The 23,860-nt window shown below is 46.0% G+C and overlaps 3 protein-coding genes across 6 annotated transcripts in view; 1 reads left to right on the top strand and 2 right to left on the bottom strand.

Moving 5' to 3' along the window:
• LOC147629382 (tagatose-6-phosphate ketose/aldose isomerase, putative (Mog1/PsbP/DUF1795-like photosystem II reaction center PsbP family protein)) overlaps nt 1-23,860 on the top strand; it is a 54,389-nt gene that overhangs the window by 10,568 nt on the left and 19,961 nt on the right. For all 3 annotated transcript variants that reach the window (XM_086812620.1, XM_086812622.1, XM_086812623.1), the window contains exons 2-7: nt 19,431-19,507; nt 19,648-19,708; nt 19,824-19,881; nt 20,011-20,068; nt 20,305-20,377; nt 20,516-20,577. In XM_086812620.1, the coding sequence (XP_086668746.1) occupies nt 19,431-19,507; nt 19,648-19,708; nt 19,824-19,881; nt 20,011-20,068; nt 20,305-20,377; nt 20,516-20,577 (389 nt within the window). The remainder of the gene's footprint in view (nt 1-19,430; nt 19,508-19,647; nt 19,709-19,823; nt 19,882-20,010; nt 20,069-20,304; nt 20,378-20,515; nt 20,578-23,860) is intronic.
• On the bottom strand, nt 1,747-4,659 carry LOC147629385 (uncharacterized). 2 transcript variants are annotated; one of them, XM_086812618.1, is made up of 2 exons: nt 4,384-4,659; nt 1,747-2,358 (listed from the first exon to the last, which is right to left on the bottom strand). In XM_086812618.1, the coding sequence occupies exons 1-2, from the start codon at nt 4,645-4,647 to the stop codon at nt 1,903-1,905; spliced, it is 720 nt and encodes a 239-aa protein (XP_086668744.1). In that variant the 5' UTR covers nt 4,648-4,659; the 3' UTR covers nt 1,747-1,902. The 2 variants fall into 2 exon arrangements, with proteins under 2 accessions (XP_086668744.1, XP_086668745.1); XM_086812619.1 differs by lacking the exon at nt 4,384-4,659 and adding an exon at nt 2,454-2,545.
• Nucleotides 2,571-4,329, bottom strand: LOC147629386 (uncharacterized). The gene is made up of 3 exons (XM_086812663.1): nt 3,514-4,329; nt 3,188-3,465; nt 2,571-3,054 (listed from the first exon to the last, which is right to left on the bottom strand). The coding sequence occupies exons 1-3, from the start codon at nt 4,327-4,329 to the stop codon at nt 2,622-2,624; spliced, it is 1,527 nt and encodes a 508-aa protein (XP_086668789.1). The 3' UTR covers nt 2,571-2,621.

Genomic DNA, 23,860 nt, shown 5'->3' with positions numbered 1-23,860 from the left:
TGCCCGTGTGGATTCCGGCCATGCACACATGGTGTGTTATGATGGCAGGCGGAATATTGTCAAGTACAAGAATGATGATAGGTGGTTCTCCAAGTTTACATGTGCACAATGCATAAATGATGCATGCCATAACTTTATTTTACTTTGCGTGACATTGTCTTGCTGCCTGGACAATGCTTGTTATTTTGGCTTGTGAAGTCCGAGGGACCGGGGACGCTCGGGCACCTTGTGGACACGTGTGTGCACTCCTGCTTGGGCCTAAAACTGTGGGCTTATGGGTTTTGCAGGTGGTAAGTGCGTCCACACTCAATTTACAGCTTATTTCATTTACTACTAAAGTTTATTGGTTTGCAGGTCCACACTCATTAATAAGTGGCGGGACAACTTATAATGCGTTCGCATTTGGTTGGACCAAAATTAATGAAGTCCGGACAGCTTATGGCCATTTCCCATTTGGTTGGACCTAAACTTATACAAACAGGACAAATGGAGCACTATGGGCTGGACACCTACCTGGACACCTTATGGGGACACTTGTCAGCCTGTATGTGAACCCAAAGCCCCATAGGTGGCACTGGAGAAAGGCGCCTCCTTCAAGAGGTCATTTGGGCTGTTTTTATTCATAACTCAACACATTGGAGAGCTGGTTGAAGCTTTGGGAGTTGCTACAGGGCTGGTTGCTTGCTTCCCGGACTCACACAAGCTTGGATATCGATCCCCACACTCTTCTAAAGGGCTGGTTGGTAAATTTCAGACCTGTAATTTCTGGTTATTGCGAGTTTTGGGCTGGTTACAGGTGTCCAAAGCCAACTTGGACAGTACAGGACAGCTCTAGGGACCTCCACAGGGCTGTAGGACCCTTTACAGGTGGAATTCTCGCGATGGAAAGTTGCTGTTTTGGACTGGTTATTGCATAAAACAGGCCGGACAGCAATGGAATATGTGAGCATGGATGTGTCTCAAGGATTCTTGGTGTACCAGGTGTTTAGGGCAAGCATTGGGAACACTTGCTCGCGGAGAACACAGGTTTCTGGATCAGTTTCTCGCGTGGAAACAGGGCCTAAAGATCCATTTACATCTTGTGCAGGGCGGAGTACCTGTGAGGATTGTGATACTCTTGTGCAGGGCGGATGTACCTGTGAAGAGGCTTGTGCAGGGCGGATGTACCTGTGTGTAGGGCGGATGTACCTACAGATTCTCTTGTTTGAAATGTATTCATTCATGATGTATTTGGAAGAATCAGGTGCAGGCTGGTGGTGAATCCCCAGGCACCCGTAAACTTGTACTTGCAGACTCTTTTGGTAATATAACCTAAAGGGGGGGGTCAGTCTATCAAGGTTGATGTGTACGTACTGTACGTAATGTACGGTACGTATTTGTACGTTGTTCCGTACAGATAAAATTTTTGTGTACGTAAAAATACGTACCATTGTAAAAAATATCAATCTATATGGCATTTCATATCAAAATAAACATAAAAAGATCCAAATACATTTTAAATTGTGAGAGAGACCTACAAGACAATCTAATAAGGTCTTTGCTAATACGCATTTGATTAGTAATCACAAAACCCTTGCCGCATGTTGTAAAACTTGTTACTTCAGAAATCAAACATCAGATACCAAAACCATTTTTCAATCAGATGACAGAGATCAATCTTCAATCACCAATCACCACTCTTAGAAGTTAGCTCTATATAAACTGATGAATCAGTGTCCACACAACAAAAGTCTCGACTCTCATCCATGTCAAAAGGCTGCAAATGCATCAAGATTCAAAACAAACTGAATACAATGCACATACTACATAGCAAGCTGCAACACTACATCATAGAAATGTCCTCAAAAGGCCCATAAGGGCTAGTCCAGAGTCTAGACTCCACAATGAAACATGATCTAAGAGTCAAAACTCCTCATCAGATGATGATGATGACGATGCACCAGAAGAGAGCAAGTCCCCATCTGTCAAGACATTGCCCTCGTCGTCATACTCAGGCTCTGCCATCACGGGCACATGTGATGATGTGAAAGATGTATCATGAGATCCATGTGCTACATCATCATCTCCTGGCTCACTCTGAGTATGAATGAGAGTGACAGCCTCATTCGCCCGAGTCCGCTGCGTACGAACAGGCAGCTTCCCCCGACGAATGCTCCTCCGTCTAGCGCTCTCTGAATCTGCAGCCTCCTCACGCAAAGGTATCGCCAAAGCCCGTGCGCGTGACCTTGTGACACGACGATCGATGCTCTCCAACTCTCTATGAAGGAGTCGTATAATATCTGCCTGCTCGTCTCTGACACGCTGCTCCACGTCGCCCTCAGTAGAGGTTGGCACCATCTTCACATGGGTCGGATCTGCCTGTGGAAAAGCAAAATCCGACAAGTCAGAACCACAAGAAATGACTTATATTGAAATGTGTCAAAAGACGTACGACAATTAAAACTTAAATATACCTGCTTGGGTGCCCTCAAAGCATGATAATCTCGCACGAGCTTCATGTTAGCTCGGCAATACACTAATCGCTCCAGCTGAGCGGTACTAAGTCGATTGTGGATCTTCGTGTGAACCAAGGAGTAGGCACTCCAATTGCGCTCACAAGCACCAGCAGAACAATCTTACGATCACGAATCACGATACGATTTCGGAGTCAAAACCCTTAATGAATCAAACTTTAAAGATGGATGCAATTGTGAAAGAGTCAAGAGTACCTGCGAGAGGATTCGGAGAGCAAGATGAGTCAGCTTTGGAAGACCTTGTCTTCCATAGCTCTGCCACCACGTGAGAGGAAATTTTGTCGCCTCCTCTCTCAAAACCACCGCTCTAGCAAAGGATGGTCCTAGATTGTTCATAAAACTCACCATCTCTGCATCAACCTCAAGTTGCTCATCCTCGTCGTACATTATGTTGATGTACTGGTCTTTCTGCGTGAGCAGAGTGCTCTCACTAAACAGATCTGGCTTCTTGTAGAAGGGATGAAGCAATGCAGCCATCCCATGAATGGGACGGCTCATAAATGTCCATCGCCGCTCTACAATAGCCAGGATGTCACCACGGCTACAAATTGACAAGCCAACATTCCAACAGTCATTATATAATATAACTTTAAACATATTGTTCATTGTTGCAATGTGCATATTATTTAATATTAATATAATCAACCAAGAACAATATCCAAGTGTACACTCACTGAGACTCCGTCAATGTCGTACAAGTGGCAATATGGCGCTTCATCTCCATGAAGAGATGATAGACCAGTCCAAGAGTAGAGCCCTCCATATCTGTGATTCGGAGGAGGACATGGATAGGCTGCAATGCCACCGTCAAGCTCTGTACCTCTGTCCAAAAGGCCTCGTCAAGCACTTTCCGCTGAATGTATCTAGTGGCCTCTGTCTGTGCATGGTGCATAAACCTCCATTTCGGGTCCACCACAGTCTGTAGTAGTGGGTCCCACAATCTAAAAAGCCTCTGCAAGACCAAGAACATTTAAGAAAACCTGGTCTTCGAGGGTCGCACCATATCAAGTGCACTATGGCTCCTGAAGATGGCCAAAGCCTGATGTTTTTTTCGGAAAAATGTAGTAATCTTCATGGCATCTGCAACATTAGGTTGCACCCATGGCAACTTTCCAATATCCTCCATCAGCAGGTCCAAGCAATGTGCAGCACAAGGAGTCCAAGCAATGCGAGGAAACTCTGCCTCGACCAATTCACCCATACGCTTGCAATTTGAAGCATTGTCTGTCACCACTTGGACCACATTCTCTGGCCCAACATCCAAAATTGCCTGTCTGATGTGGTGATAAATAAACTCAGCACTGATGGATTCTCCTGCCTTTCCTGCATCCACAGCCCGCAAGAAGTATGTGCCAAGACATGAGGACACCAAAATATTGATAATGTGTCGTCTACGCATATCACTCCAGCCATCAGATATGATGGTGCACCCAAAAGACTGCCATCCTGCCTTGACAGGTACCAATGCCTTGTCTATCAAGGCTTTCTGCTCTTCAAGCATCGTGGTACGCATTTTGTTATACTCCACCCCGGACCACGAGTCTGTGTAGCCAACCTCTGCTATGGCCCTCACCATTCTCTTCCATTGATCAGTCCTCAGTACATTGAAGGAGATGTTGCACTCCACAAGAGTGCTTGCAATCTCCATCTCAGCCACTTTTTGTCTCTCTTTCACCCACGAAAGAGATGACACACGTGAAGGCAAAGTACTCTGTTGCAGCACATGTGCATCATCATCCTCATCACCCTCCTGCATGACACGGGCCCTCTTTCTGCCCCCTGTAGACTGGCTATCCTGTGTGGAAGAATCACCCATCTCCCCCACAAGCGCATCATGAAGTGCATCTTGAGTGTGCTGGTTGCCCCTTACCTTCTTTGAACCCTTTGCTGTTGATGAATTCTCAGCAATGAGCTTGTCTCTGATATCCTGCGGCACCTGCTTGCACCCACCACAATTGCCGGTGGTGCCAATACCTGTCAAGTGTATCACGACACGAGAAATTGTGCTCGTGAGCTCGAAGTTGCAATACTTGCACTGCCATCTACGCGTGCCAGAACCAGCTTGGGTCGGCGTATTAATAACACGGATGACATTCGTGTGCTCTTGCCAGTAGGGGTTGCATGGCTTCGGCATATTGGATCCTGGAAGCTCTGTGACACAAACAAAGAGAGAGAGAGAGCTTAGAGCAGAGTACATACTCCAAAGGAAGAAAGAGAGGGAGAGCGTAGAGCATACTCCAAAGGAGGAAAGAGAGAGAGAGAGAGAGAGGGAGAGGGACCTCGGACTCGGGAGGGAGTGAGAGAGAGACGAGATTAATCATGTAGTACATTGGCAGAGAGAGAGAGAGAGAGAGAGAGAGAGAGAGAGAGAGAGAGAGAGAGAGAGAGTACAGTACGAGACAGAGATGCATCATGAGGGACCAAGGCCATGAGCGAGAGAGCGTGTGAATTACCTGGTTGCAATGTGCACAGTGTGCAGAGACGGAGCGAAACAGAGCGCTGTAGGCGAAACAGGCGAAATTCCAAAACAAGGCCAAAATCGCACGGCGAAGGTCAAAAAGGGGTTTTTAAAAAAAAATAAACGTACGGATCGATCCGTACGTACGTACGGATGCAACCTTTATGTGGTGTACTGTCATTTTCAGCTTTGTGGTTGTAATGCTCAAGTGTTAAGTGCTCAGAATCTTGTTCACAATTATACGATTCCAATACACGCGTCCGCCTCCCGTTACATTGGTATCAGAGCTCAGTTTTTCCCCTCATTGGAAAACGGTCTGAGGCTTGGAATCATAAGTGGTGACCTGATTTGAGTGTCATGGACAGCCACATTTCTGACAGTGTGGAGAACACACAGGACCGTGAATTTCATGGTACAAAGGATGCAAGAGATGCTGCAGGCAATGATGTCTATGGAGATGCAGGTACTCATGACACTATGCATTCTGATTTGGAATCTTTGAGGCGTCAACTGCGACGCTATAGGGCTGAAACCGAAGAGCTTAGGTCATTGAAAAATGACCCGGATGTACAAAGGGTGTTGGCTGCGAAGGCAAAGGCTTCGGTCCATGAAGTCACTTTTGAAGCAATTGCAAAGGAAATGGATGTTGAGAAACCCCGAGAGCTTGCACTTGCATACCTAATGGTTAAGGGTGATGTATACACCGAAGCAGATGGTAGTTTGGCTTTCAAGAAGCCACCCCTCATGGCTGCCCGTGGTGATGCACATGATGCACAACAAGCAGAAAGAGCACAGCAAGTGCCAAATGCTGAAAGGACAAGAGTCCCTGGTGCTAGGCTTGATGCAGGTCAAGAGAAGAGTAAGGATGAGGGATCCTCTACTCATTCCCGCTTTGCTCCAAGAAGACATGTCCGTTCTCGTGTTGAGCTTTCCACTCATTTGGAGAGTGTGGCTCAAGAGAGAACGAAGAGGGATCGTGAATCTTCATCGCGGCATCATCATCATGCAGATGAACAGGATGTACACAGGGATGCATATAGAAGGAAGAAGCCTCGAGAGTTCAAGTCCGGTGACAAGGATGTAAAGTTTGAAAACTTTCAGGGACGGATGGACTCTACCAAAGCACTTGCTTTCATTAGACAGTTTGAGATAGCTTTTTGCAATGAAGACTTTTCGGAAAAGTCTATGCTCAGGCATGTGGGAATGCATCTCAAGGATATGGCAAGTGATTGGTGGCTTGCAAAAATACTTGATGGAAGTGCTGCCCCAACTTGGTCTTCTTTCAAAATTCAGTTTTATGATCAATTCTTACCACCAAACTTTGCAAAGGATGTACGCAAGGAGTGGGACTGGCTGTCCCAAGATGAGGGAGAGTCCGTTGCTTCATACATAGCAAAGTTTTGGAAAGTCCTTCTCAAGGTTACTCCCTTCATGAACATTGGAGAGGACGAGAAGAAGAGAAAGTTTGAATCGGGGCTTCATCACATCATTCAACAAAGCTTGGGAGTGTACCCAAATAAGACCATACAAGAGCTTATACACTCAGCCATGATTGCGGAGAACTTGCACATAAAAGCTCCCACAAATAAGCCATTTGCAGGTCAAAACAAGAGCAAATTCAGGGCTGGTTATGACCAGAAAAAGGGTGGACAGCCACCTAAGAATGCTCCCAAAGATGGCCGAGATGCAAAGGATGACTCCGAAAAGAAGCCGGGGGGTAAACGCCACAATTTTGGGCTCTCAAAACAGCAATTGGAAGAGTACAGGAAGGCTGGAAAATGCTTTAAGTGTGGCAGTAAAGATCATATATATCCTAAATGCCCACAGAATCCTAAGAATGCTGAGCCTAATGTGCAAAAGCCTCTTGTGAATGTTGTACCCGATGTGCAGGGTAATACAGGGCATGAGCCCAAGAGTAGAGTCATATGCAAGGCTTGGGGCAAATTGAAGGATCAGCCCGCTTTGTTTCTTTTTGATTATCCTTCCACAGATAACTTTATATCCGTACAGATGGCTGCCGCCATAGGTCTCAATGTGGAAGACATGGGAATGCAAATGAATGCAGATGCCGCCTTTGAGGGCAAACAGGTTGATGTAACTCCGGTCATTGGTAAGCTCCGTGTACATATACAGGACTACCTCGACTATGAGAGCTTTTTAGTGGCTCCTCTTACAGGTTGTGATGTTTTGTTGGGGATGCCCTGGCATCACCGTTTAGAGCCTATTAAGGCTTACAAAGAGAAGAAAATCAGCTTTGTACATAGAGGCCGTGAGCACTCTATAGATGTTGGTACTATTGGAAGTACCATACCTCTTGTAAGCCATGTACAAATTAATAAGGCAATAAAGAAATCAGCTTGTTCTTACTTGGTTTTTGTACGTGATACCATTGAACATTCTAGTGTTGATGTTAGTACATTAGATCAAGACAAGCTTGACTTTTTGAATGAGTTCAAAGATTGTTTTGCGAATGCTTTGCCAGCAAGGTTGCCACCAGAGAGGCCGGAAGATCATTGCATAGATCTAATTCCCGGTAGCTCTCCACCTAATAGGCCACCATACAGGGTGAGTGCTAGTCAACAAGAAGAGATTATGGCACAGGTGAATGAACTTTTGGAAAAGGGTTTGATTCGGCCTAGTTCCTCGCCATATTGCTCGCCCGTACTTCTTGTTCGAAAGAAGGATGGTACTTACAGGATGTGTGTTGATTACCGTGCCCTCGATAAGATAACCATCAAGAATCGGTTTCCCATTCCGCGCATTGACGACATCTTGGACAAGCTTGAAGGTTCGGCATGTTTCAGCCGAATAGACCTCAAGAGTGGGTATCATCAAGTGAGAGTGGCACCTCAAGATGTACACAAGACTGCATTCAGGACAGCCTTTGGTCTTTGTGAGTTTTTGGTGGTGCCTTTTGGCCTTACAAATGCACCCGCTACCTTCAACAGGATGATGGACAGGGTGTTCAGAAAGCATAGAAAGTTCACAGGTATATTCTTTGATGACATTATTGTATTCTCAAAGAATGAAGCCCAACATCGTGAGCACCTGGCTATTGTGTTTAAAGAGCTTAAGGAAAGTCAGCTCTACATAAATGCAAAAAAGAGTGAATTCTTCCTCCCAGAAATTCACTTTCTTGGTCACATTGTATCAAAGGATGGTGTGCGCATGGATCCCGCAAAAATACAAACCATGCAAGAATGGCCAGAGCTGAAATCAGTCCATGAAGTGAGGAGCTTCCTTGGTTTATGTGCTTACTACAGGAGGTTAGTCAAGCATTTTGCTTTCATTGCCGCTCCGTTACATGACTTAACGAAGAAGAAAGCAATCTTTAAATGGACACAAGAAGAGAGAGATGCCTTTCAAAAGTTGAAGAGTGCAATCATCTCGGGACCGGTACTCATTATTCCGGATTTGCACAAACCTTTTGTCGTGGAATGTGATGCAAGTGGAGACTGCATAGGGGCTGTTTTGAACCAAGAAGGACATGCCATTGCCTATGAGAGCAGACGCTTGCAACATGTAGAGCTTCACTTACAGGTTTATGAGAAGGAGTTGTTGGCTGTAATTCATGCCCTCACTATTTGGAAACACTATCTTTTAGGGGCTGATTTTATGGTCAAAATTGATCATCAAAGTTTGAGATACTTTTTGACTCAAAGTAAGCTCTCAGAGAAGCATATGAGATGGGCAAATTTCCTCTCAATGTTTCATTTTCAGATTTTACACACTCCAGGGAAAAAGAATGTGGTGGCAGATGCCTTATCTAGACGACCACAGGTTCATGCTATTACAGTTGCATACCATGAGGACTTATCGGATATGCGTAATACTTATCATCTGGATGAGGATTTTGCACATGTATGGGCTGATTTGCAAGAGGGTATTGCTGTCCCATCTTATGTCATAAGAGATGGATATCTCATGATGCAAAATCGTATGTGTGTGGTAAAGAACCTTCGCCATAAGGTTATGGATGAGTGCCATGCTCCTCCATATGCAGGTCATAGAGGCATTTTGGCCACAGCACAAGCTTTGGAGAGGTATTTCTTTTGGCCACATATTCGCAAGGATATTGAAGCATATGTACGTGAATGTATGGTATGTCAAAAGGTCAAGTTTGACCGACATAAAGCACTTGGATTGCTTCAGCCTTTGCCTATACCAAATGAACCATGGGAAAGCATTGCTATGGATTTCATTATGGATTTGCCAAGGACGCCATAGGGAAATGATGCTATTTGGACCATTATTGATAGGTTTAGCAAGCAGGCACATTTCATTCCCGTGCGCAAGACAATAAAGCCAGATCATATGGCTAGGATGTTTTTGGCACAGATATTCAAACACCATGGCATGCCTAAATCTATTGTGGGGGATAGAGATCCTAGAACCACAAGCTTATTTTGGCGCGCATTGTTTGACAATATGGGTACAAAGTTGAACTTCTCATCAGCTTACCATCCACAGACAGATGGGCAAAGTGAAATAGCAAATTCAGCCGTCCTCGACTTGCTGAAATCTTATGTATCCGACCGTAAATCGGATTGGGAGAAGTATTTGCCACTTGTGGAGTTTGCCTACAACAATACGGTACATACTTCTACGGGCAAGGCGCCCTTTGAGATTATCTATGGCAAGGTGGTACTACCACCCATCCTTCGTACAAAGGATGAGATTTTTGCAGCAGATGAGTATGTCAGAGACTTGGATACTGCATTTGCACAGGTACGGACAGCCATAGAGAGGTCTCAAACTAAGAATAAAAAGGCAGCTGATAAGCATAGAAGGGATGTACAATTTAAACAAGGTGATTGGGTCTTGCTGAAATTTGAAAAGGCACGCCTTCGGAAGAGGCCAGGGAAAGAGGGAAAGTACCCTAAGCTTTCCAACAGGTATTATGGACCTTTTCAGATCTTGGAGAAGATCAATGATGTTGCATTTCGGCTTGTACTCCCAGATCATTGGAACATGCATAATGCTTTTCATGTGAGCCTATTGAGGCCTTATGTGGGACCGACACTGTTTGAGCCGGTTTTGGAAGACCCACCCGAGGTGGATGAGCTGGAAGAGATTCTTCAACCTGAACAGATTGTTTTTCACAAGGAACGAAAGCTTGCGGGAGGCAAACTTGTTCGTAGGTACCTTGTGAAGTTCAAGAATTATTCAGCTTTGGATGCGAAATGAATGGATGAGGCCTACTTCGAGGATTACCCAGATCTTTTGAAGGCCTATCTGGAGGCTTTTCAGTTGCGGTCAACTGATTAGAAGCCGGGGGGATGTCACAAATCCCTATATTCTAGGGACATGCGGATGCGTGTGAGGCCTAGAAACATGCGGATGCATGTATGTATTATACTTGGGTATGTGTATGGATCATATGAGTGGATGCATATGAGTCCAAGGACATGGCAGGACATTTGTGGACTTTCGGGCGGTGCCCGTGTGGATTCCGGCCATGCACACATGGTGTGTTATGATGGCAGGCGGAATATTGTCAAGTACAAGAATGATGATAGGTGGTTCTCCAAGTTTACATGTGCACAATGCATAAATGATGCATGCCATAACTTTATTTTACTTTGCGTGACATTGTCTTGCTGCCTGGACAATGCTTGTTATTTTGGCTTGTGAAGTCCGAGGGACCGGGGACGCCCGGGCACCTTGTGGACACGTGTGTGCACTCCTGCTTGGGCCTAAAACTGTGGGCTTATGGGTTTTGCAGGTGGTAAGTGCGTCCACACTCAATTTACAGCTTATTTCATTTACTACTAAAGTTTATTGGTTTGCAGGTCCACACTCATTAATAAGTGGCCGGACAACTTATAATGCGTTCGCATTTGGTTGGACCAAAATTAATGAAGTCCGGACAGCTTATGGCCATTTCCCATTTGGTTGGACCTAAACTTATACAAACAGGACAAATGGAGCACTATGGGCTGGACACCTACCTGGACACCTTATGGGGACACTTGTCAGCCTGTATGTGAACCCACCAAGCCCCATAGGTGGCACTGGAGAAAGGCGCCTCCTTCAAGAGGTCATTTGGGCTGTTTTTATTCATAACTCAACACATTGGAGAGCTGGTTGAAGCTTTGGGAGTTGCTACAGGGCTGGTTGCTTGCTTCCCGGACTCACACAAGCTTGGATATCGATCCCCACACTCTTCTAAAGGGCTGGTTGGTAAATTTCAGACCTGTAATTTCTGGTTATTGCGAGTTTTGGGCTGGTTACAGGTGTCCAAAGCCAACTTGGACAGTACAGGACAGCTCTAGGGACCTCCACAGGGCTGTAGGACCCTTTACAGGTGGAATTCTCGCGATGGAAAGTTGCTGTTTTGGACTGGTTATTGCATAAAACAGGCCGGACAGCAATGGAATATGTGAGCATGGATGTGTCTCAAGGATTCTTGGTGTACCAGGTGTTTAGGGCAAGCATTGGGAACACTTGCTCGCGGAGAACACAGGTTTCTGGATCAGTTTCTCGCGTGGAAACAGGGCCTAAAGATCCATTTACATCTTGTGCAGGGCGGAGTACCTGTGAGGATTGTGATACTCTTGTGCAGGGCGGATGTACCTGTGAAGAGGCTTGTGCAGGGCGGATGTACCTGTGTGTAGGGCGGATGTACCTACAGATTCTCTTGTTTGAAATGTATTCATTCATGATGTATTTGGAAGAATCAGGTGCAGGCTGGTGGTGAATCCCCAGGCACCCGTAAACTTGTACTTGCAGACTCTTTTGGTAATATAACCTAAAGGGGGGGGGTCAGCCTATCATCGGCCCCTTTATGTGGTGTACTGTCATTTTCAGCTTTGTGGTTGTAATGCTCAAGTGTTAAGTGCTCAGAATCTTGTTCACAATTATACGATTCCAATACACGCGTCCGCCTCCCGTTACACTAATGACTCAAACCCCTAGAGGGAGTGAATGAGTTCAATGATGAGCAAGTGGGCCTATTTATAGCCCTTGGAATACATGGGGAACTGGCCGACTGCTGGTCGGCCAGTCATAAATGCCTTAAATGCTATTTAATTCATCCGACTGGTCCTCCTCCTCGCGCGTGCTGCTGCTCCTATTTGCTGGTTCAGCCGACCACGTCTATGGGCAGCTGACACCACCTGTCCTGCAGCCGACACATCTCTGGCACTGCTGATGTCAGCCGACAGTCCTTTCTGGCTGCCAGCCGACTGCATCACCCCTCCATGATCCCAATTTGCCCTGCTCCAAGTCCACCACAGATGCTACACCTGAGGTTCCTAAATTCTGGTTCTTCTCTTTATCTGGCTGCCTCTTTTGGATGTAGCCCTGAAGATGTCCATGGCATCTATGATGCACATGACAACATAGTTGTGGGGCAGAAATACAGCTAGACATATTCAGTAAGAGCTCTATCTTTTGTTTGTGTGTTGTGTTGGCAGGACACTTGAGTATGTGCCGAGAATGTTTTCAAGTGGAAACATGACATGGGTTTCATGCTTGGCTAGACCAGATGTTTCATGGGAACAGGTCACCCGATGCTTGCTGAAACAGGTCTTTGTTTCATGTGGAAGCATGTGTTTATGGTTCTCCAGGACTCCAGGAGATAGGTCACATGCAGGCATAAGGTGCAGGAATGGACACATGTTTGGTACAGCCTTGCTACTGACAAGGAATCCATGAGAGAGATGGATAGTGTCCTTGGAAGATAGAGAGGGTTGGTACATTTGTGTCGACTGTATGGTATGCTGTGCTATGATGCGAGTTCTCTTTTGGGAGATAGTTTGGGAGTCTCTGCTGTGATGCAGAAGCACTGGATGTGTCAGGGTGTGATGCTGTTCATAGGGTGAGAGGCTATGGATGGTTGTGGCAGCCCTGATCATGGGAGAAAGCTTCTGTATGTAGACTCAATGTGTGAGAGTCTTTTGATGAGAACAATGGCTGGATTTGTTTGTGGATGCCGAGTGGACAAGAAGCCATGATGCAGGGTCTTGCAGGCTTCAGGAGTTCTACCGTGACAGTTGAGTTTTCCACAAATGGGATGTCGTCCATTTTCCACAGCAACATGGGTGTTAAACAGGGCTACCCGTTGTCACCAACATTGTTTGGTTTATGCATTGACAGGCTGGAAGAGATGATCAAGCAAACAGCATCTGCTGAACAGATTGAAGGCCCCAAACTCTTGGAAAACACAATATTACTGCTATTATATGCAGATGATGTAGTGTTCTTCTCATACACAGCAGAAAACATGGAGCGAATGATGCACACGCTTCAAAATTTCTGCAAGGAAAGTGGTCTTGCAGTAAATGTTGACAAAACCAAAATAATGGTAGTGAAAACACTGTAGCCTACCAAAGCTCCAGATATTATGTACAATGGTCAGCAAATTGAAATGGTGCACTCATTTAAATATTTGGGAGTTGATATTCCAGCAAACCACAGATGGAATCAGTGCATACAAAGAAGGATTGATGCTGGATGGGGGAAATATTACCGCTTTGAGAATGATTGCAGCAACAGTAACATCAGGAGATGGCACATCAGACGTATCTTATTTGATGCTTATGTCGTACAAACTGTGCTTACGGAGTAGAGGTATGGGGTGGACGTATCTCACCATCAACATGGAATGACATTGAGAAGATGCAAAAGGCGTTCCTCACAAGACACCTAGGAGTCAAAACCACTACACCTTACTCTATATTAATGCTTGAAATAGGCAGCAGACCCATCGAGCTTCGAGCACTCCAAAGGGTTTTCAAGTACATAAAGAAGGTCAAGTCCATGCAGATGGGGAGACTACCGATCAAGCTTTGCCAGCAAGTAAAAGACCTCAGAAAACAAACAAAAGCAAGATGCTATCTTCAGGATGGATGCATGACTGTTCAAGGCTATGGCTTTCAACACTTTGTCACTAGTGGTATCTTCACGGAGGCTTCATGGGTTCGGAAGACAGTTTCTTTCTATGTTTAGCAGTGGTGGTCTACTAAGCTTCATTAGGGACTTGTGCTTACCACTTGGGTGGAGTGCAAGCAAGTTTTGGGTGCTCGAGGATGTATCAGATGAGGCTCAGACGGAAGTGGAGGAACTTGATGAAGTTCTTATTCTCGAGCAGATACTGGCACATAAGGAAAGAAAGGTACGAGGTAAAGTTTCCGGTCGCTATCTTGTGAATTTCAAGAATTGTTCACCGATGGATGCGAAGTGGATGGAGGAGGGTGACGTAGCAGATTCACCTCAGGTATTGCAGCTTTATCTTGATGCCTTTGAGTTGGAGCCGACTCCTGCGACGGCTCATTCAGGTTCAGCAGAGCGTAGGTCTGGAGCTTTGCCTGATGCTCAAGAGGGGGGTAGCACCTCCGCTCCCTTGTTACAGATAGGCTCAGTTGTCATCTAGGAGTCGCTTGGTGGCATCTTTGTATTCACCCGAACTAGGGCTGATAGTACATCTGCTTATGGGACTTCTATGATATTGTTGGGTATGGTTCATTGTCGGCCGCACCTTGAACTATAACTGCAACTATGGAAAACTCTGTCTACACTTATGGTTAACAGAGATGGTTTTTGCCTTTGGAACTAAATTATGATTGAGGAAGATTGGGATGTTGATCTTTGTCATATGGTTCTGGCTGTTCTTGACTAGGGTGTTGGTCAATTGGATATTGAGATGATGCTATTTGTGGAGTTGGTCTCCTTTGGAATGGCATGGTTTGGTTGAGCTCAAAGTCTGCAGCAACCTGAGCTAACACTACTTCGAGACTCTATGGAGGGCGTAAGTCTTGCGAGTAGTCCTAGAGTTGGTTTGGTTCATACGTATATGGAGCGAACTCTATTTGTGCATGTATGCATACATGCATACATGCATACACTTTTTTAGGTATTATTGTATTCTGGTGCCATTCGATCCTGGTACCATTGAGAATACATTGGATAATACTCTGGATTGTGTTGTGTGATGCATGTCTGTTGGTATGATACATCAAGTACTTTATTATATTCATGGATGCACCACTGGGTGTGACTCTTGCGGGATGGCCATGAAACATATGGAAGTACTTAGTGGATGTATTGTTTCGATGCATTGAGTGCTTTCATATGCTCATGTTGTACCACCAGTCGTGGGTCCTGCGGGATGCCCATGGGCGTAAGGCTTGCGAGCAGCCCTTAGACTGTTACTTTAGAGTAGGTAGAGCATATTGTTTGCGAATGCATATATGTGTCATGCATATGTGTGTCATATGTAGAATGATGCATGGTTTTGTTTTTGGCTAACACAGGTTACGTGTCCACTTGCTTTTAGACTTTTGCTCTAGGTTTTGAAGGAACAAGCAAGAGTTGTTTGTCACTTTCACGTGACGATCTGGCCATATTGTGGAGGATGATTGTTTTATCACCCAGATGCACTTGAGGGCCATTACTTTTGTCATATGGGGCATTTTTGCTCATAAGATGCCTTACTGTGCCATTGAGTGCAATCGAGGACGCTTGCTATTTTTCAAGAGGGGGTTATGTCACGACCTTGTGTTTTTCTCTGGACAGTATGCAGGTGTGCATGGGGACATGGTGGACAGTGTGAATGGAATCGGTTTGGAAGTCAAAAAGGACTCAAGGTTTTATAAAGGTCCCTTTTTCACAACCCCATGTGGGGGGAGGGGACAAAAAGTTTTTTTAAAAGCCTTAAAAATAATAGAACCCCTTAGCTTTAAAGGGGATCGTGGCCCATAAGCTATTATGGGGGGGGCCACGCATGTGCTTTTCACAAGAGGGACTGGCAGGCTGAAGTAGGCGCCTTTCTATTCGTAAAAAGGCGGAGGGCTGAACTGCCTACGTTTTCTCTCTCTTGTAAACAGGAGGGCTGGACTGCACGTGGCTGGACTGGAAAGCAGGGCTGCAGCATGCATCTTCCTCTTTCGTGGAAAGCAGCACAGAACTGTAGGCGGGCAGCAGGAGGTTCAGTCGGGCAGAACTCTCTTTCTCTCTCCCTCGCAAACAGTCAGGCGGCCAGGGACTGCAGAGGTACACGCAGGGATTGCTTGCGCAGATGGTCATAGGGCTGGTCCGCAGGAGGATAACACTACAGAAGACCATGCAGGCCTTTGGCAGCGCATATGAGACTTCAGTTGGATTGTAGTGTATAGCTCCTTTCACCCATAGGTGGTTGCTGGACAGAGGTGCACAAGTGTGCTGATCGTCCTTGCAACAGGGATGTTTTGAGACTGTTTATGGGCTGTTTTGCTTGGCTGCAAGTATACTATGTACATGGGTTATTGGTTGCAAGTACAAGGTCACCTGGTTATGTTTCTTGGCATGGGAGCGACACAAGCTCTCATGGGTGCATACCCATGGAGCAGATTGCTTTCTTCCGGCTTGGAAGGAAGAGAGGAACGTGCAGTTTTGGGCAAGCCTATGTAACATAGTTGTGGGGCAGAAATACAGCTAGACATATTCAGTAAGAGCTCTATCTTTTGTTTGTGTGTTGTGTTGGCACGACATTTGAGTATGTGCCGAGAATGTTTTCAAGTTGAGACAGGACATGGGTTTCATGCTGGGCTAGACCAGATGTTTCATGGGAACACGTCACTCGATGCTTGCTAAAATAGGTCTTTGTTTCATGTGGAAGCATGTGTTTATGGTTTTCCAGGAGATAGGTCACATACAGGCTGAAGGTGCAAGAATGGACACATGTTTGGTACAGCCTTGCTATTGATTCGACAGGGGACAAGGAATCCATGACAGAGATGGATAGTGCCCTTGGAAGGTAGAGGGTTGGTACAGGTGTGTCGACTATATGGTATGTTGTGCTGTGATGCGAGTTCTCTTTTGGGAGACAGTTTGGGAGTCTGTGCTGTGATGCAGAAGGACTGGATGTGTTAGGGTGTGATGCTGTTCATAGGGTGAGAGGCTATGGATGGTTGTGGCAGCCTTGATCATGGGAGAAAGCTTTTGTATGCAAACTCAATGTGCGAGAGTCTTTTGATGAGAACAATGGTTGGATTTGTTTGTGGATGCCGAGTGGACAAGAAGCCATGATGCAGGGTCTGGCTTCAGGAGTTCTAATGTGACGGCTGAGTTTTCTAGCCTTATTGTAATCAAAGCTTATATAATCAATTAAAGAAATACTGCAAGGGGCGCCACTGCGTTTTGGGGCCAATCGGTGTCCGTGTACTGTTTGCAGGAGCACTCTAGCTCCCCCTGTTTGTTTTCCTTTTCTTGGTCCTCAAAGGTGTTGAAGTGTTTTTGTGTGCGAGTGTTTGTTTCACACTGCCCTTTGGTTTTCTCTGAAGGCTCGAGCCCGGTTTACACGCCTCTTCTCAATACCGAGTGTTTTATTTTGTACTGTGTTCCATGGGCTCTTAAGCCAGATTTGCCATGAATTAGAAATATGAAAGCATGTACTAAACAGTATATTCGGTGATGATTCTGTTGATGTAGAGCCTTTCAAGCAGCTCCCCACCTCTCAGTGGAGAGAAGTAATCTTGAAACTGGTGTTCCGGGTCCACACGCATCATTGGTGTGCCCGTACTAGCACCTGGATTGCAGCCTCACAATAATAGGAACGCTGAAAATGAAGAACTAGCACTAGAGGCCACAAAACCAAGGAGCGGTCGAGTTGTAGATGAATTCCTATCACATAAACATCAATGGACTGGTCCTAGGTGCCGCCCACAAGCACAAATAGGCACTATGGACGCCCGGAACAGCCCTAAAATAATTTGACCAGCTGTTGAAAGGGCTCGATCAGCTCAAAATAGGCCAGCTAGTAGCAAGGGCTGATCAAGGGTAGCACAGGGAGGCTGTACAACATCAACTGGATGATGACATGGCAATTGTTCAGGTCGCCCAATCGAAGCAGTTGGAAATCAGGCATGGAGGGGTGTAGCAAGTCGCCCTTCTGATGAGGATCACAGATATGTGCTCTATTTTGCAAATGGATGAGTATAGCCTCCTATATGAGCAAAAACGATGGAGAGCTTGTGTGCAGAGGAGGTGGCAACCAAGCTTGGAGAGAGAGAGAGAGAGAGAGAGAGAGAGAGGACTCGTGCATGCTTGCTTAGTGCCCACACCCGCCCGTTGCCATTTGGGAGGTCACCTTTCACTTATTGGGTGCCCATCCTCTTCCTCCAAATTAGCCTCCATGTTGGTTGCCCGTATTATCGTCAACTACTACTTGTGGAGAGTTCCTGCACTCCTTCACTCCCCTCTACATAAGGTTTCTCTACTACTTTAGCCTCTTGATGGCTGTACCAGGCTGTACTTCTTGTATCCGTTGCCCTAAGTGTTGTACCAGCCCTTGTACCTGCTATATGGGCTGATTGGAGGGCTGTACCTGCTACACAGCCATTGTACTTGTTGTTTTGAGGACTGTACCTGCTGTTTTGAGGGCTGTACCTACTGTACCAGATTCTGTACTGCTATACAACCATTGTACCTGCTGTTTTGAGGGCTATACGTGCTGTATGGTGTACCAGCCACTGTACATGCCGTTCCGACCATTGTACCTGCTTGGCTGGACACTACATCAATGAGTGTTGGAAGCGGCTTGTCAACAAGAAGACAGAAGCTGGAGATGAAACTGCTAACTAAACCTCAGAGAAGTACAAGAAAGATGAAGCCCAACTTGTTGACACGGGTTGGGTTTTCTAGACATATGCACATAACCACTAAGGGGGGAATGTTAGGCAGACTCTGTAGAGTAATAGAACATACACAAAATGAACAATATTATACTGTAAAACATGTCAAAATCCTAAGTTTGAAGTGCCATGTGCAAGATGTTACATGTTGCTGGTAACAGGAGTTGCCACGCTTGCGGTGCCAAGGCCCAAGATTGAAGATGTACTCATGAGTCATGATTCATTATTCAGTCATACTTCAAACTTAGGACTTTAATCATTATACGTTAGTGGTTGCTATCAGATAGGGCTCCAAACTGCATTATAAACAAATGAGGGTGAAAAAAACACTTATAAAATATTTCGTATGGATTCCAAGGATTGAAATGCATTTCACTTCTACTATGGGTGGTTGGTACTTGCACACCTGAGCAGGATCTGTGCACGAGTAGGCTGCCTTCTGAGCTGCAGAGATCTGCAAGGTGAATAGCCATGACTGCTGAGGAGGCTGATTGCATTGATATCCACAAAATTTTTTTCCATCACTGAAAACGGTCCATTGGCCCTCCTTACGCACTGCACGAACTTTAGCAAGTTTGATGCATATTTACTGTGGTGAGGCCATCTGCAATCCACACCTTGCTTTTTTACTTCACTGTGGTGAGCTGCAATCCACACCTTGGTACCCTTCAGTTTCATTGACTGCCTAAAGGATATCAACAATCTTGGCTGTGTTAATGAGAGAGAGAGAGAGAGAGAGAGAGAGAGAGAGAGAGAGTTTACTTGTGAGATCTGAGGGCATCATTTTAACTTGTACTCATGACCATGGAGACTAAACTTTTGCACCTGGTTTCAACCATTTTTCAGGACTATGTTGAGGGGCCTTTGTATGGAAATAAAGCTAAGCCAAAACCTTTTGCTGCGCGCTTCGCTTCCTCTGACAGGTTGAGATTCTAATCAGCACAATAACATCTGAAACTACAGAAAGTATGAGCTTTATCACAGTATGCTTTGCTTACAAACCCATCTGTAACAGCTACATGGTCCCTTTTGTAATTTTATGGTAACCGTCTTGTGTTTTCAGGTCAGAGGTGCTGAGTGTTGTGATACGGCAGTCCTCACAGCTGAAGCTTACGTTTCTGGCGGTCAGTAGGAATAAATGGGTTGGGGGGGGGTTGGGTGTTGTTTGTCTGCTAAGCAAGCATGTCATTAAGAGTCGAAACATCTAACAGTAGGATTTTTTATTTTTTATTTTCTCAGGTCAAAGACATGACGGATCTGGGATCATTACGAGATGCTGCCAATATTTTTGTTCCAGGTGCCTTTTTTTGTATGGCCAGAGGCTGAGTTTCTTTGAATATGTTATGGTGGGGATAACTAGGCTACCATCTTTCCATGGCACACACACCTTAACGCTCTCTGACGCTTGTTGGCCTTTCTTTGATAGTTGGTGCAAAGTTGTATGCTGCACGGACCATCAAGAACTCAGATGAAGATTTGAACAGGTTGGTTGTTAAAGACTAACTTGAATATGTGCTAGTAATATATGTGAACTAGCGGATAGCTTTTAAGGCATTGGTGTCAATGCTTGGACTTGCAGTTAGAGGAAACTATATTTTGAAAGATTGTATCGTGAACAGCTTAGGAGTATTTTTATTGCATTTTCAACTGTACTAAAATTGGAGGATTTTGAATGCCAATTTAATTAAAGAATCTCATTATCCTTGCTGTGAATTGTCAGGACGTATTATTATTATGAATTTGCAACGGGAGACAATTACATTGCCATAGAAGCAGGTGCTTCAAGTGGAAAGGTAAGTGGGGTGGTCAATCCTGGTTTTTATCATGCTTATTTTACTTTGTACAACTTTGTGTGCAAAGGCCACTGTCTTCGAATCCTGTAGGAAGATTTGAGGCTTGGCGACTGTAGACTAATTTTGTCATTGGTGCAGGTTTTCGTGTTGGGAGTCACAGCACCTAGAAGTAAGTGGAAGGATGATAGCAGAAAATTGAGGTTGGTGGCAACGTCCTTCTCTGTCCAGTGAAGCTTGGCAGTTGCTCTTCTGGATGTTCTTGAAGTGATCATGAAATGATGAGAGCCGCGCTTCCGAGTGAGTTTAGAACCTTGCTACGGTGGGGCTAGAGGCTACGATGCTTAAAGATGGTGCATTGGGGTTTATTCACTTTTCAACCAAGTTGTCTTCTCTGAAGTTGTAAGGTCCATGAAACTGACCTTGTATGGCCCAGTTGAACAGGATATTTCCCTTTCTACAGAGAAAGTCCTGGCTGTGATTTCAACAAATTTTCAGCTAACGCTTGTGCTGAGTTCTTTTAGTATTGCTCTGCCTTAATTCCATGTCATATAGATGTTTCCTCTAATAATGTCAAATCCCCATAGGATCTCCTTGTAGAACGCTCCTGGTACAAGACTCGAAACCTGCAAACAAACCATACAAACATGAAGGGGGTGCAGGCCTGACTCACCTCCCAACCTTGATAGCCGTGGGCAAGCCCACAAGTCTTGGCTGTCCCCACCGAGCCACGAGCTGAGCTAACTAGATGGACGTACCGACCAATCTCTACCTCGTAACATCCCATACTGCCATGAAGGTACCCTTGCGGGCCTCGAGACTGCTATCGGCCTTGGCTTCATGAAGCAGGTGCATGTTTGCACTAGATCCAGGCTCCTGACCATAGAGCTCTCACAAAGACACGCGAGACTCTATATCACTAATGACTAATCTTGGCCACCCTTTTATAGGCTCTTGGTCGGTCATCGGGCGTCCACACTTGGGTGCCCGCCTGTCCATACTTGGGTGCCCGCCCGTTAGTCTATCCCTAACTCAGCTCGCCAATCAGGCTGCCTAGCTCCAAGCTTCCCCAACCTCGAAGCTAGTCTTGTGTGCGTGTAGCACACGGTAGATACACACTGTGCACATGACATACTCTCCTTCCTCTAAGAGCTCACTCCTGAGCTCACTAGAAAGCCAGGGTAATCTCTCTGAAGAGTAGTCAATGTCTCCCATGTAGCGTCCTCCTCAACACGATCCTTCCACTTGATCTTGTATTCTGTGATAAGCGTATTATGCAATCTTCTTTCACGAAATCCAAGAATCTTTTCAGGTTTGTGTGGAACAAATGTCATGTCCTCGACATCTATGATTTCTTGAGGAGTAACTAACTGGTCTGTTTCACCCAGTACTTCCTTAAGTCTACTGGCATGAAATACAGGATGAACTTTAACGTGAGAAGGCAAATCCAATTCATATGCGACTGAACCAATCCGTCGTGTAATACGAAATGGACCACGGATAATTTCGGAGATCGACCTATCCATAAAGTCTCAGAATCTTTCGGAACTCGCAAATACACCATCGTTCCTTGAGAGAACTCTCCTGGTGAACGATGTCTATTAGCATAAAATCTCTCTCGGTCTTAAGCACTTCTAATAGATTTCTTCCCAACTTGTAACATTTCTTGCATATCTTGCAAAAAATTACATGCTGTATCATGCTGAAGTCCTGAGAATCCCACTGTAACAGGTGATCTAGGTTGAAAACCATACATAAGCATGAAAGGACTAAAACCTGTACTCGTATGCTTAGTACTGTTATATGCAAATTCTAACATAGGAAGATAATCCTCCCATGAACTCTGCCTTTTGGATACATATGCTCGAAGCATATTCTCCAAAATCTGATTCACTCTTTCAGTCTCGCCATCAGATTGAGGATGATCTGAGGAACTCAAATTCAAAGTTGTTTCCAACTTCTCAAAAACAAGTTTCCAAAAATCACTCGTAAACTTAGAGTCCCTATCACTGACTATGTCGTGCGGTAACCCGTACAGTCTAAACAATTGCTCGATAAACTACCTTGCTAATTGTGTAGCTGTAATGGTCTTCCGTGTGGGTAAAAATCTAGCCATTTTTGTCAAGTGATCTACCACAACCCAAATAGAATCGTGGCCTTGATGTGTTCTTGGCAATCCGGTAATAAAATCCATGGAAAACTTTCCCATTTATTACGTGGGATTTGCAAACGATGCAACAACCCAGCATGTCTAAAGGGTTCAGCTTTATTTGCTTGACAAACTTGACACTTGAGAACATAACCTTCTACATACCGGCTCGAAGTTCACAACACTAGGAGCATTGAAACGGGGCACAGGAGAAAACCCGAAAGCATAATGGAAGGACATAATAAATCGTTTATTGCAGAGCTTTCAAAGTAGAAGAACCAACAGAATGATCAGATTTAGATGCAAGGTTCAAGAAAAAAGGCTCGTTGAAGCTCCCGCCGTCACCCCCCCTGCTCGCGCTGCTCGCCCCTCACCATCCCTCCCTCGCGCCCTGTCCCCTTCCCCCCCCCGGCCTGCCAGCGCTTATGCGCCCCCCCCCTTCTTCTCGCCATCGCGTCCCCCCCCCCCTTCAGTTCGCCTTCGCACCCCCTCCCCTCGTCAGCGCCCCGTCCCCCCCCCCCCCGCCAGCCCTCTCCCCCCCCACTGCCTCTCCTTTCGCGCTGCTCCCGCCCCCCCCCCCCCCCCCCCCCTTCTTGCTGTTTTTTCCGCCCCCTGGGGATCCTTCTTTTTTTTTTAATCCTCCCGCCTTCCCTCTCCGCCCTTCGCGTACAGCTTAGTTCTTGCAGGTATCGCATTCGCTCCGCCTTCGCCACAGCTTCAGACTCTGATGGAGGCTCCTCCCGCCCCACCTCAGAGGGACTCTTCTGCAGCCCCCTCGACCGCCCTTGAGGATACCCCCATCAGGCTTTCTCTTTCGCCAGAAGAGGAAGCGAGCCTCGCCGCAGAGGTGAAACGCCTCCAGGCACATTCCACCATCTGCCGTATAGTCGGCACTCGCCCCAGCAGAGGGGAGATCCGGGATCTTCTTCAGGCCCGCCTTCTTGCAGATGTGGGCAAGATCCTGGACGTACAGCTATTGGGCCGTGGACATTACCAGATCGAGTTCGAGGCCGCCCAGAGTGTTGCCAAGGTCCTTGCCATGAGTCCCCTTGACATCAGGGGTGCTCGGGCTTTCTTCAGACCTTGGCAGCATGGATTTGACCCAGCAGCGGCGGAGCAGGGAGAGCGCCTTTTTCATGTTACAGTTTGCTTCCCTGGACTCCGCCAGGAGTATCTTCTGCTCCTCCCCAGGCTCGGTACTAGAGACTGGCCCCTCAGCTGCTTCAGTGGTGGCCAGAGCAGCTGGGCTACCTTCGGTCAGAGTGTTGGTGTCTGACATCTCCTCCCTTCCTAAGGTCATTCAGCTACCTAGGATAGGGGGGGGATGGATAGATCAG

The sequence above is a fragment of the Cibotium barometz genome, chromosome 18, assembly GCF_041138505.1.
Source record: "Cibotium barometz isolate CiBa-2024 chromosome 18, ASM4113850v1, whole genome shotgun sequence".
NCBI classification, from domain to species: domain Eukaryota; kingdom Viridiplantae; phylum Streptophyta; class Polypodiopsida; order Cyatheales; family Cibotiaceae; genus Cibotium; species Cibotium barometz.
Note: the sequence above shows the minus strand (reverse complement) of the source record. Positions and strands in the feature narration are given on the sequence as shown.

What these genes read in the sequence shown, in the direction of transcription:
- LOC147629385 (XM_086812618.1), bottom strand. Translation starts at nt 4,647, where the DNA reads ATGCCGAAGCCATGCAACCCCTACTGGCAAGAGCACACGAATGTCATC. An exon ending in CAGCAAAGGGTTCAAAGAAG is followed by an intron (nt 2,359 to 4,383) that starts GTAAGGGGCAAC and finishes GCTTTTCCACAG; the next exon opens with GCAGATCCGACCCATGTGAA.
- LOC147629386 (XM_086812663.1), bottom strand. Translation starts at nt 4,329, where the DNA reads ATGGGTGATTCTTCCACACAGGATAGCCAGTCTACAGGGGGCAGAAAG. An exon ending in GCCATAGTGCACTTGATATG is followed by an intron (nt 3,466 to 3,513) that starts GTGCGACCCTCG and finishes TTGGTCTTGCAG; the next exon opens with AGGCTTTTTAGATTGTGGGA. An exon ending in ACGACATTGACGGAGTCTCA is followed by an intron (nt 3,055 to 3,187) that starts GTGAGTGTACAC and finishes GTCAATTTGTAG; the next exon opens with CCGTGGTGACATCCTGGCTA.